Here is a 12,403-nt window from a genome sequence, read left to right on the forward strand (position 1 = left end):
AGAGACTGAAGGAAAGACCATCCAGAGACTGCCTCACCTAGGGATCCATCCCACATGCAGACAACAAATCCAGACACTACTGCTGATGCCAAGAAGTCCCAACCACTGGACTGAGCACAGGGACCCCAATGGATGAGTTAGGGGAAGAACTGAAGGATTATCTGGCATCAATGGGAGGGGAGGCCTTTGGTCCTGTAAAGGCTTGATGCCCCAGTGTAGAGGAATGCTAGGGCGATGTGGGTGGGTGGATAGGGGAGCACCCTCAAAGAAGCAGGGTAAGGGGGGATGGGATAGGGGGTTTGCAGAGTGGAAACTGGAAAGGGGATAACATTTGAAATGTATATAAATAAAATATCCAATTTAAAAAAAAACTGAAAAAAAAAAGAAATTAACATCTAACAGAAAGGAAAGAAAAGCTCAAGAAATACAAACCAGAATGAAAACAAAAAAAGAAAAATGAAGAGAAAACACAAGACAGCTGACAAAGGAGAACAGGCACAAGGCACACACACAGAATGGGCGCTCTGAATCAGTCACATACGTTAAAGATGTGAAAAAGTTACCAAAGAAATAAACATTGCAAGGTACACACAAAACAAAAACAAAAACAAAAAAACCTATTTGCTGCCATCAAAGCAGATCACTACCAGGAGGGGACACAGATCATACTCATGATCTGAGAGTTGGAGATATGACCAATTGGCCCACAGGAATCACAGCATTAACAGAGCAAGACACCTCCCTCAGGCAGCCCACAACATGGACACCCGCCCCCTACTCTCTGTGAACCAACAGGATCTGCATGGTGACAGGCAATGTCTCTCTGGGATGAGTCCCACATAGTCCACCTAGTAGGTACCCAGCCTTTTCTTTAGGGGCCGGGAATATGCTAACCATGAGACTGTCCCAGTAGAGGCAGAGAAGACCCTGGAGTCTGCCCACCTGTCAGCCACGTCCAGGTCGGACTCCATCTTCTCCAGGCCCTTCAGGACGCTGTCCAGCTGTTCGCTCTGCTGCTGGAGATCCTTCGCTGTGTCTTCCATGCGTTTCTGGGAATTTGCCATCAGTCCTATCAGCTCCTGTCCCCTGGTCACGTGGGAGGGTATGTTGGCAGCAGTGCCTGGCTGGGACAGTAGCAGCTCCCTCCAGAAATGTTCGATGACGTTGAAGACCACATTTCGACTAGGCTGCAGTGAGCTGAACCAGTGCTTGGTCTGGCCCTTCTCCAGGACTGTGATCGCACCGAAGATAAAGAGAGATGACTCTTTCCTGATCTCAATGATGCTGGAGAGGGGCAGGCCAACAAGGACCTCTTCTGTTTTTTCCACAATGAACTTCAGTGAATGAGGAGTCAGGGTCAGTTTTCCAGAAACCCATTGCTTCTCAAGGTCCAGATAGTAGGAACAAGACCAGGAGTGGACACGCATATCAGAACTCATCTGTTCCTAGGTTGCTGGGCTACCCAGAGGCTGCAGTATCTGCTTGAGGGAAAAGAAACAATTAGTGGGCAGATGAGCCTGCAATGTATCCCTTTCTTTTAGACTGCAGATAGGAGGAAGCTGGCCTGGAGAGAACGTGCAGCCTCAGGGAGCTCGGGGCCCTGCCCAGCAAGCCAACTGTAGAGAGGGCTGAGAACAGAAGGAAACTGTTTGTCCATCCCTCCCTGCATGAGACCCTCCACTCCTGTGCCCACTGAGAAAACGGTGAGGACAGCAAGCACCAGAGACAAGGCCCCAGATCCCTCCACACACAGGACCCTGTGGCTTTGATGTCCTTATCACTGTGTGTCTGTACAAGGTCCTCCTAAGGGTCCTCTCTAAATTCACTGTGTATGTATCCAGCGGTTTACTGGAAAGTCTTACAGACACAGTCCCTTCCTGCAGTCATCTCAGAGCTACTTAAAAGTCACATGTACATGGATGCACTTACATATAGACAGGTATTATGTGGCCATAAGCAGTGAAGTGTGCTAGTGTCATTTTCTTCTGCTTCTGTCCCCCTACCCCCAGTAATGAGGATCAGACCCAGGTACATCTAGGAAAGCCCTTTGCCACTGATCTCTAACCCCAGCCCTTGTTTGTTTGTTTTTAAATAGGGTCTCAAATGTAGCTCAGACCAGCTTTGAACTTGCTATGTAGCCCAGGGTGGCCTCAAGTTCCCATGCTTGGCCAATACTAGAAATATTGACTTGTGCCATCATACCTGGCTGTTTGAAATGTCATGTTTATGATTATATTCATCAAGGTAGTCATAAGTCATGACTTAACCCTTATAGGATATGTTGCCCAATCCTCTTTGTACAGGTAGCAAATATTAGTCAAGAAAGGAGGTAGTCTATGGTACTGACTGGGTAGGAGCTAGGCCTGGCAATGCCCAGTAAAGTGTTCTGCCCTGCACAATACAGAGCAGCGCTTTCCCTACCTCTCCCTGCCCTGTATTCTCTGTGGTTGTGTCTCTGATTCTGTCCCTCTCTCTGTGGATCTTTCTCTCCCTCTCACCCTCCTCCCTCTGTGTCTCTCAAACAGTTTTCTTATGATATGACTTTACTTCTTAGGAAATATCTTAGCATGATCCCTCAAATTCTGAACCCATTTGTAGGCTGCAAGGATACTGCTATCAGTCACCAGGTGGATAAGGCCCTGACGTGACATGCCATGATAGGCAGTAAGCATACAAAGGTAGCACTGGCATGCTCCCTAGCTCCTATGATGTGGAGTCAATGGGAAATTCACTCATTCGCTCAGTGAGTCACCTCTGAGAAGCCAGTCCTGGAGATAGCAACAGTACTAAACGTGGTACCATCCAGTCCAGACCTACAAAAACACAATCTGGGTCAAAACGAGGCTCCTGCACAGACTGCACTCCCATGATGGGGTCTCCCTGAGATGTGGGCTGGGCTGCTACCTCGCCTTCAGCCATGTGTCACATGTGTTATGTGGAAGTCTAGAGGCGCAAGGGCATCGATGCTGAAGGCCAAGTGCTCCCTCTTAAGTCTGTAAGGAGTGCTGTGGATTCAGTGAGCAGCAGTGGGTGCAGGAAACCTAAGAGGTTCTGGCCTTCCCATAACCTCTACTCCTCCTGTTCCACATGGGTACCAGCTGCCCTAATCAGAAGACCTGTGTCTACACAAGCCACCAGGTCAGGAACTCGGCAGCATTAGGACTTCAGCTGCCACCATCCTAAACCCCAGAGTCACAGGCACTCAAGTCTGCAGGCACAAGGGAACACGGTTTTGGAATCCCATGTCCACTGTAAAGTTGTGCATCTATTCCCACACTGCTGTGAATTGGGCTATGAAGGTCCATGCAGCACTGCTGACACGGACTACAGCTGGAGAAACTACACAGGCCACACTTCCAAGCTCACCTCTATGTACACTGCACCCTAAATCCTATCTAAATAAAAGTCTTTTCCTATGAAAGCTACACCACAAGACTGGAAAATGTAACCGTTATGCCAGATGTGAAAATATCAATGAAGAAATTTAAAAAATCAAGGATGCATGGCATTTCCAAAGGATACAGATACTGTCTGAAAATAGATTTCAATACAAAGGAAATCCATGGGTTGTCTATAAATAATTAAGAATAAAATCCTAAGGAAATCCAGACAGACAGCAAAATGAAGAAAGCTATTCATTATATAGATAAGAAATGTGATAAAGAACTAGAAAAAAACCATATGGGTCAACCCGAAATCTTGGAAGAAACTCACAAGCAAGTGTGAAATAAATAGTGCCATCATATTCGGGATAAACAGTTTCTGAACTGAAGGCAGTTCTTCTGAAGGATCTCACCAGGCAATTCTAAAAAGTCACATAACCGACAGCTCTGGAGAGATGGCTCGGCAGTTCCGAACTCTTACTGTTCCTCAGGAGGAGCAGAGTTCACTTCCCAGCTCACAACCGCCTGCAACTGCAAGTTCAGAAGGTCCAGATGCCTCTGGCCTCAGCAGATACTTTATACTCACATGAGCGCGCGCGCGTGTGTGCGTGTGTGTGTGTGTGTGTGTGTGTGGTGTGCACGCGCGCACACAGAATATGAATGAAGAATGAACTAAAAATAATTGTAAAAACAAAACAAAACAAAAAAAGAATGAAGACATCCTTTGAGACACATGGGAAACCATTAAGGAAACAAATAGTTGCACTATGGGAATTTCAGAGGATATAAGAGATAAGGCACTAAGACTGTATTTATTAAAGTAGCAGCTGCAAACTCCTAAAGATTTTTGTCTTAGTCATTGTTCTATTGTTATGAAGAAACATCATAACCAGGGTAACCCTTATAAAGGCAAGCATTTAACTGGGGACTTGCTTATAGTTTCAGAGGCATAGTTCACTGCCATGGAAGGAAACATGGTGGCACACATGGTACTGGAGAAGTAGCTGGGAGCTTTACATCCTGATCCACAGATACACACACACACACACACACACACACACACAGAGAGAGAGAGAGAGAGACAGAGACAGAGACAGAGAGAGACAGAGAGAGACAGAGAGAGAGACAGACAGACAGACAGACAGACACTGTTACAAGCTTTTGAAACTTCAAAACTCACCCCCAGTGACACACTTTCTCCTTGTTAGGCTACTTATGTGAGCTATTCGAATTCAAACCACCACCGCTCCCATTATCTTTCTATGAATTTGTTCATATTAGGCAAGTGATCTACCACGGAACTACATCTCCTACCCTGAAGCTTTCAATGGGATGTGGACATTCAGATCCATGGAGTTCAAAGAATTCCCAAAACAAGCTTCTCAAGGGAATATAAAAGTTAAAATGTCAAATGTACAAGACAAAGACAGAATTTTCTACTACCCTACAGAAACGGACAAATGACCTCATTCCTAGAGAAGCATTTCTGAAACACCACCCAACCCATAAGAAACACATTATGGAAAAGGATGGATACAGCAGTGCCTGGAGAGGCTAAGGGAGGAAGGCTGAGTTGGCGGCTGAGGCATACTTTTCTTAGCTATTTTATTAGGCTCTTATATCTATTACCCTTCCAACCCTTAGGCCACCCTCATCTCTGTTAGAGGGGAAGGGGTAGGTGTCAGTCTCCTATTGATTAGGGGCATAGGATTCCTTGGGAGAAGTCCAATCTTTGTCATCAGGAGATCCAATTTCTCCTGAAAACCAAACCACATCAGTGAACAGGAGTAGGAGAAGCAGGAGCCAGCCTTAGTTTTTACACTCTGGTTAGTTACTCTCAGACAATATAGGTACAGAAACAAGCAGACATAATAGGGAAGAGGAGGAAAGAAAAGAAAGATGAAGAAAGGAAACTTCGGTCACACTTAAGATATACAAAAGTGCCAGGGAAAAACAAAATGGCGACTTGGCTTCTCTGCTAACCTAGCTCACGTTCTTCACAGACATATCCTAGAGCTATTCTCCATGACAGCCGCAGGAGCAGACCCATATTCCCCAATACGTGTCTATGGCTATCACCAGTCACTCCTACATCAGCAAATCCCAGCTCCACCAGCCCCAGGACCTGAGCTAGGATGTTCCTGGAAGAAAGTTGCCCAACTAGCTGTGAGAAGTTTGTTATCATCACAAATAAGAGAAAAGAAGACTATACATAAAAGTTATTTTTTAGGAAAGGATTTCAGAGATAACTCCAAGTTGTAGAGGACAACCAGGTCCTATGCCGAGCCTGAGCCAGGTCTCCTAACAACCTGTCCTTGGCTAGACCAAGGGGAACCACCGCGTTTAAACAAACAAAACACCTCGAATGCTTACCTCAGGAAGGCTCCATGAGAAACAGCCAGGAAGTTTACAGCCTGATGTCACTGGAAAAGTGGGGGAGATTTTCTCAGCTGCAGGAGACACTTCCTTCTGTATAGAAGGGTGCTTTGTCTTTCTGAGGGAGGGATTTAGAAGGCGAGTCTATATTATGAAGCCCTCCCTGGCACACCAAGGCCACACCAGTGGCAATGTCTTCTACTTGGATAAACCACAGGAAGTCACAGGCAACAAATCCCTGAACTAGGAAGCCCGTGCCTAAGCCTTCCACCATAATGCCTGGAAATACAGGGAGCAGGTGCTGATAGCTTCATGCCTCAAAAGACCTGCCTATACTCCAGTAAGACTAGTGGTCACAGGCTAGAGTACCTCTAGGCCATGCATGTGTCCTCTAGACCCTTGCAAGTCATTGGTGGGGCTGGAGCAATGGCTCAGCTGTTTAAGACACTGGCTGCTCTTCCAGAGGACCCATGTTTGAGTCTCAGCACCTGAATAGTGGCTCACAACTGTCTGTAACTCCTGTCCCAGGGGATCCAATGCCCTCTTCTGGCCCCCAAGGGTACTGCATACATGTGGTGCACATTCATGCAGGCAACATACCCATACACAAAATAATAGCTTTAACAATTATAAGCATGTACCTCTCAGAATTAGAGGATCCACTTTAGCCTAGCCACAGTTTCTAAGGCTATGGTAATTGTTAAAGGCAGGAAGCCACACAGACACAGAAAGTACTACTCAGGTTCTGAAGACAATCTTGACTCTTTCTGGCTGGAAGGGACTTCCCATCAATCAATTGTAAGCAAACATGTCCAAAGGACAGTGGCTTGTTCAATATCTAGGTCCAGGTAAGGGGGAAAAACACCCACCAAACTCAAGAGTTTCTCCGACATTACTATCACTTCTGCAAATATATGTGTGTGTGTGTGTGTGTGTGTGTGTGTGTGTGTGTGTGTGTGCGAGTGTGCACACCACCCCACCTAGCAACTGGTTCTAAAGTGGACACCAGCCGGGTGTCTCTAGCCCACTTCCACTGCAACCTTATCTACTTGAAGGCAGTCTGTTCCTAAGCCAGCCTCACTTAGACGCCAAAGTCAAGCCCAGGCTATATCTGACCCACAGCCGGTAAGTCAGGGTCTACCGCCTTCTCAGATTGGATTCAGTTTCTCAAACAGCTTATTCAACTCGGAAAAACTTAGGTTTACTAGTTGATTTTAAGGATACTAAAACGGATGCAGATGAAAAAAACGCACAGGGCCAGGTATAAAGAAGGGAAAAGGCATCCTTGGCCTTCCTGGAACTTCTGAGTATTCAGCTATTAGGAAGCCTACCTCTGTGGCAGTCTGTCTCCCCACACAGGCTTCATTAAATGAGTGACTGATTCAACCACTAGTCATGGGTGATCCAGACAACCTTCAGCCCCCTTCCATCTTTGAGGCCTGGGACTAAGACTGACCTCCCTAACCTCTGAGCGTGCCCTGGATTTTCAATGACCAGTTCCCCTGAACCTAGGGACTGCTGGCCCGCAGAAGACACTTCCCCTCCCAGGATTTCAGGAGTCATTTTCTAGGAAACAAGACAACACGCTATTGCATTGCTAGACACCAAAAAGTTTGTATCAGCTCCACAAGGCTGTTCATGAGCAGAGCACTGGGGGATTCTCCACGAGTAGGCAGTGAAATTATCCACATTTTCCCCCAGAAAATCCCCACGCCCAGCCGCGCAGCCGCAGCGGAGCTCACTGTGGTTCCAGCTGCCGCTCCTCCGCTCCTCCGGCTCCACCACAGTTTTATGACTTGGGAAAAGTTACCTCACCTTCTGGACCTCTGTTGACCCTCGGTAAAATAACTAAAAGACCTCAAACTCATTGAAAGATTCAAAGAGGAAAGGACAGAGAACCAAAAGTTGAGGAGAGGACCAGCAAGCACCTGTCATATGACATGACAATGAGTATGCGTGCCGTGCCCAGGACTGAGAGATTTCAAAGGAGAAACATGTGGCCACAACTTTTCCTACTGCAGATTTCCAGGATGTCTTTTCCAGAAAGCCAAAATAAACAGATATTCAGTGGAAGGGCAGAAAGGAGAAAGCTACTCCCACCATGAGGGAGAAGCTGCCCATGCGTGGTTAGACCCTGTGACCTTCCTACTTGCCTAGATCGACAGAGTCCCCACTGAGTCCTCAAGGGGCTCCTGCTCCCCTTGAAGCCAGACCCACCCACCACCCCACCCCACCCCACCCCACCCCACCCCCAGCATCACTGACTTCGTTCTTCTTTGTACCAGGCCTATGAACCTGGCCCGAGGGCCATGCAAGTGCTTTAGGCTTAGGAGCCATGAACCTTAGTCACTGTCACTGACAACACAGATTAACACATAACTGAGGGGTGTGGCTGTGCCAAGGAGCTTCATCTACAATATACTAGCAACTGGACATGGGCTATGGGTTGTAGTCAATCCCATTTACTTTTATCTCTCACCTTAAATATAATTAACAGATGTTTCTTCTGGAGCCATTTTGAGTGACCAGGGTCCAACAACACAGATTTAGGTTACCCCAAATTCCATGTTCCAAAGTGGAAGCCGTTTCATGGAGTTTTATAAGTCAAGGCAAAGATAAAAATGTGTCAGTGGACTTGTAAGAGTCTATTGCGGCTACAGCAAATGGAAAATGCTGTTCTCTAGGCCTCGGTGTTACCCGATGGCATTCCTAGCTTTGGGTTTGGTAGAAGCTGGTGGTCTGTTAAGTCAATAGAAGCCAAAGGCTTTCCAACCTCTCCATGTCATTATAGTTTTAATAAGAGACTACTTACCAGAAATTCCCCTTAAGAACTTCGTCAGTTTACAAGCCTACTATAAATCTAGTTAAACCAGGCACAGTAGCAAACACCTTTGATTCTAGCACTTGGAAAGCAGAGACAGGGGTACCTCTGGTCTACAGAGTGAATTCAAGGACAGCCAGGGCTACACAGAGAAACCCTGTATCAAGCAACAAGAAGTCTCCAAGTTAAAGCATATATATACCCTCCCTCAGATACCATCATCCCTTTCAGTTGCTGCCCCCACTGTGAGACACAAAGATCTAAGAGTCAAAGCTGACTTCACCCAATCATATCTACCAAGTCCATGAGCTCCCAAGGCTTCAACTGAGACTTCTGGCTGCCTGACAAGCATCTTTATAACACACCTTACAGGCAGCTCCTACAGCCTAGCCCCACAGCCAGCTCCTTGTTTAGTCATCTGCTGGATATCTCATACTGTTCTAGGCCCTGGCAATGCTTTTCTCTCTCTCTCTCTCTCTCTCTCTCTCTCTCTCTCTCTCTCTCTCCTGGCAATGCTTTTCTCTCTCTCTCTCTCTCTCTCTCTCTCTCTCTCTCTCTCTCTCTCTCTCTCTCTCTCCCTCTCTCTCTCTCTCTCTCCCCCCCCCTCTCTCCCTGGCAATGTTTCTCTCTCTTTCTTCTTCTTCTTCTTCTTCTTCTTCTTCTTCTTCTTCTTCTTCTTCTTCTCCTTCTCCTTCTCCTTCTCCTTCTCCTTCTCCTTCTCCTTCTCCTTCTCCTTCTCCTTCTCCTTCTCCTTCTCCTCCTCTTCTTCCTCCTCTTTTTTTTTTGGTAACAAAAATTCTGTTGGAACCAAGAGTTTCTGGATCCCTCTTCCTCATCCTCTTAAACCTATAGTAAATCCTGGTCTAACAGACCTGGCAGAAATGAAAATATTTTAAAGAGACAATTATTCCTTTCAATCCAACTATCAAAGTGTTAAAACAAAGGCACCCAGAGAAATGGGTATCTCCCTGGGAATCTCAAACTGGGAGAAAGAAAAGGCACCAGCCAAAAGGGGACCTGCCCTTTCACATAATTTTTTGTTTGTTTGTTTTTTGTTTTTGTTTTGTTTTTTTTTTTTTTTCGAGACAGGGTTTCTCTGTATAGCTCTGGCTGTCCTGGAACTCACTTTGTAGACCAGGCTGGCCTCGAACTCAGAAATCCACCTGCCTCTGCCTGCCAAGTGCTGGGATTAAAGGCGTGCGCTGCCACCACCACCCAGCTGTTTTGTTTTGTTTTTTGATTTCACATAATTTTAACAACTTCTTAGACCACCTTACAGAAGGAGACTAAAGTCCAGACAAGGATGGATTAACAGTGTGTGTGGCCACACCTGTACTGCTCAGGTATGCAAATCTTCTGCTTTCTATTTAATCTCACTTCAGGACTTGGTGGTTCATCAGATCTCTTTGTGCCTCTTCCAATGTGGCCACACTGAATAAATCTCCTTTTTCTTTTTTCACTTTTAGCTTGGCTCCGTTCAAGTCCAACTCTGCTCACTCTAATGGGCTCTGAGCTTCACTCTGCTGCCCCCCTCCCTTACAGCCATCTCAAGGCTCCTCACTGTCCTGTCTCTGAATTGTTTTTCTACCTTAAAGCTTCTACTTAAAGAGCACCTTTACCCTTCCTAGTGCCCACTACCAACCACAGCACTCCAGACCTGAGAGCTTTCCCAATGCAACTCAACATGTGCACCAAAGGGCACCTGCCCAGAATCGCGTCTCGTGCACACTGCATGGACACCCAGTGTACACACAGTGAATGGGCCCTCCAGAGATGCTCTGTTCCTGAATTCTCTGTGTGGTATCTGCCTTTGTAAGGTTATAACTTGCCTTCACCAGGACAGGTACAGAGTAGTTAGCCCTGAGAGGACCCTGTGTGAGAGAGACACAATTACTGTGGGAAGTCATGTCAGGCAACCCCTGGGTGTCAAGCAAATTCACATAAATGACGTTCTTGGGGAATAGGCCCACGTCACTGTGACTCCTAACACACTGGGATTGGCATAATGGGTCTCTTTCAGCATTTCCACCACACATGTGCCCTTGAGTAAAACTCAATAGCAAGTAAACAGCCTATTTTTAGTTAATTTCCAAAGTAACAGAAGACGCAACATTTTGCACACCTTCCCATTACAAGGCTGAGTGGGAGAACAGTGGGGCAGTGTGTCCGAGCGGGGGCGGCAAGACTGGCTTTTTCCATTACCTGCCCTCCTGCTCTGTAGCAGACCCTCTTTCCACTCCCTCAGAAGTTCCCATCCCCACCCTGGGAGGCTCAGGCATGCTGTCTGAGGATGTTTCGAGCAAACACCACAGCCTTGCTGCAGGGTATGCTCTAGAAATTCAGAGAGAGAAATGAGACTGTGCAGTGTTTCCACCTCCCCTCCCCTCCCCAGGGTGCCAATTCCAATCCTTTCCTGTTTTCTTCTGGGGTGGCTCTGCCCAGGATGCGCAGTTTCCATAGGTCTGTGTGGGCTGGGGATGTGCATCACCAGCACTTCCCAGCTGGAGGTAGGAGAGGCAACTTCATGGGCACACACCTGGGTTTCGGGCCTCTCGCCAGGCCTCACATAATCGGCTCTGTTACTAACACCCAGAGGCCAGCTATCATGTGAAGACCAGGATTACAGCACTAACTACACAGGGCACAAGGGCTCATGTTCCCATTACAGTGCCACAGGCTACGCTGCCCCAGAGCTCTTGAGAGCATATATACCTACCTGCTGGCCCTGACCTCTTTCTTGCTCGTGGACAATGGTCTTAGATACTCAAGCAAAGAAGTAATTCCTAACTGGGTTTCATACTTTCCCAGAAAACAAAACAAACTACATATTTTACCTCTACTCTCATGTCCTAGTCAGTACAGGATTCTGGGACCCTAAAAGGGTCCTTATCAGTGAACACCAGAGGAAGAATGTCCTTAATTCAGTTCAGCTCTGACAAATGTCTGCCTCAAGATCATATTAGGTCCCAAGGGTGGGGTTCTGTCTCCCAAGATGTCCCTACATTGGTGCAGATGCAAGCCCAGGTTGTAGTACCACTCTGATGGCCAGCACCTAGAAAGCAGGGTTCCAGAGGTCCTCCTTGGTTTGGAGTTCCCCTAGAAGCTCGTATTACTCAGAAAACCACCAACTTCTAAGAAGAACCAGCCCTCACCTCCCTAAGCACATAGGATCCTCTGAATGGGTCTTCTAGGGATGCTGTGGACATGACTGATGAGACACTGACCACTGATGACCCACTCAACCTTTAGCCCTAGAAGCTGAGGGCTGGGTTCAAAGTCCCCACCCTCTGATCCTACTCAGGTCTTTCAGTGAGCCATTCCATCTGGAATCTACCCTACTGGCTGTTGGATGGTGTTGGACTCATTAGCATGCAAAATGGCATTTATCAACTCAACCTGTCCAGGAATTTTAAGAATTGTAGGCCAATTGTAGGAGGAGATTTTAAAAAATCTAAAATGGTGTTTCCAAATATAACATGCTGCCAATGCAGGAAAAGAGGGAAGAGAGGGAGGGGGTAACAGGGATAAAATGTATAAACACATGCATACCTGGAAAAAACTGGCTCAATACCAGAGTTAGTGATTACACGTGAATGGAATTCTGGGTGCGTTGGGGTTTTATTGTTGTTGTTATTGTAACCTGGCTTTTTTTCTTTTGGAGCTAAGTCATGATTTGTGGTTCATTTTGGCTTAGAACCTCGGAACCTTTCCGTTTCAGCATCCCCAATACTGGGATTATAGGCGTGCACCACGAGTCCTGGCATCGATGTTTCTCGTCACTTGAATTTCTCTATGAGCTGTCATCTCTACCATGACCTAGCCG

The 12,403-nt window shown here is 46.7% G+C and overlaps 1 protein-coding gene across 10 annotated transcripts in view; it reads right to left on the minus strand.

The window, feature by feature from the left end:
• Snap47 (synaptosomal-associated protein, 47) overlaps positions 1–12,403 on the minus strand; it is a 42,901-nt gene that overhangs the window by 29,895 nt on the left and 603 nt on the right. For 3 of the 10 annotated variants that reach the window (NM_001356454.1, NM_144521.3, XM_006534023.2), the window contains exon 2: positions 943–1,478. In NM_001356454.1, the coding sequence (NP_001343383.1) occupies positions 943–1,439 (497 nt within the window). In that variant the 5' untranslated portion in view covers positions 1,440–1,478. Of the gene's footprint in view, positions 1–942; positions 1,482–5,756; positions 5,878–12,403 lie in introns of all 10 variants that reach the window. The other 7 variants (XM_006534022.4, XM_030246252.1, XM_006534024.4 and 4 more) reach the window with 5 other exon arrangements.

Source organism: Mus musculus, chromosome 11, assembly GCF_000001635.26.
Source record: "Mus musculus strain C57BL/6J chromosome 11, GRCm38.p6 C57BL/6J".
In the NCBI taxonomy this organism is placed as follows: domain Eukaryota; kingdom Metazoa; phylum Chordata; class Mammalia; order Rodentia; family Muridae; genus Mus; species Mus musculus.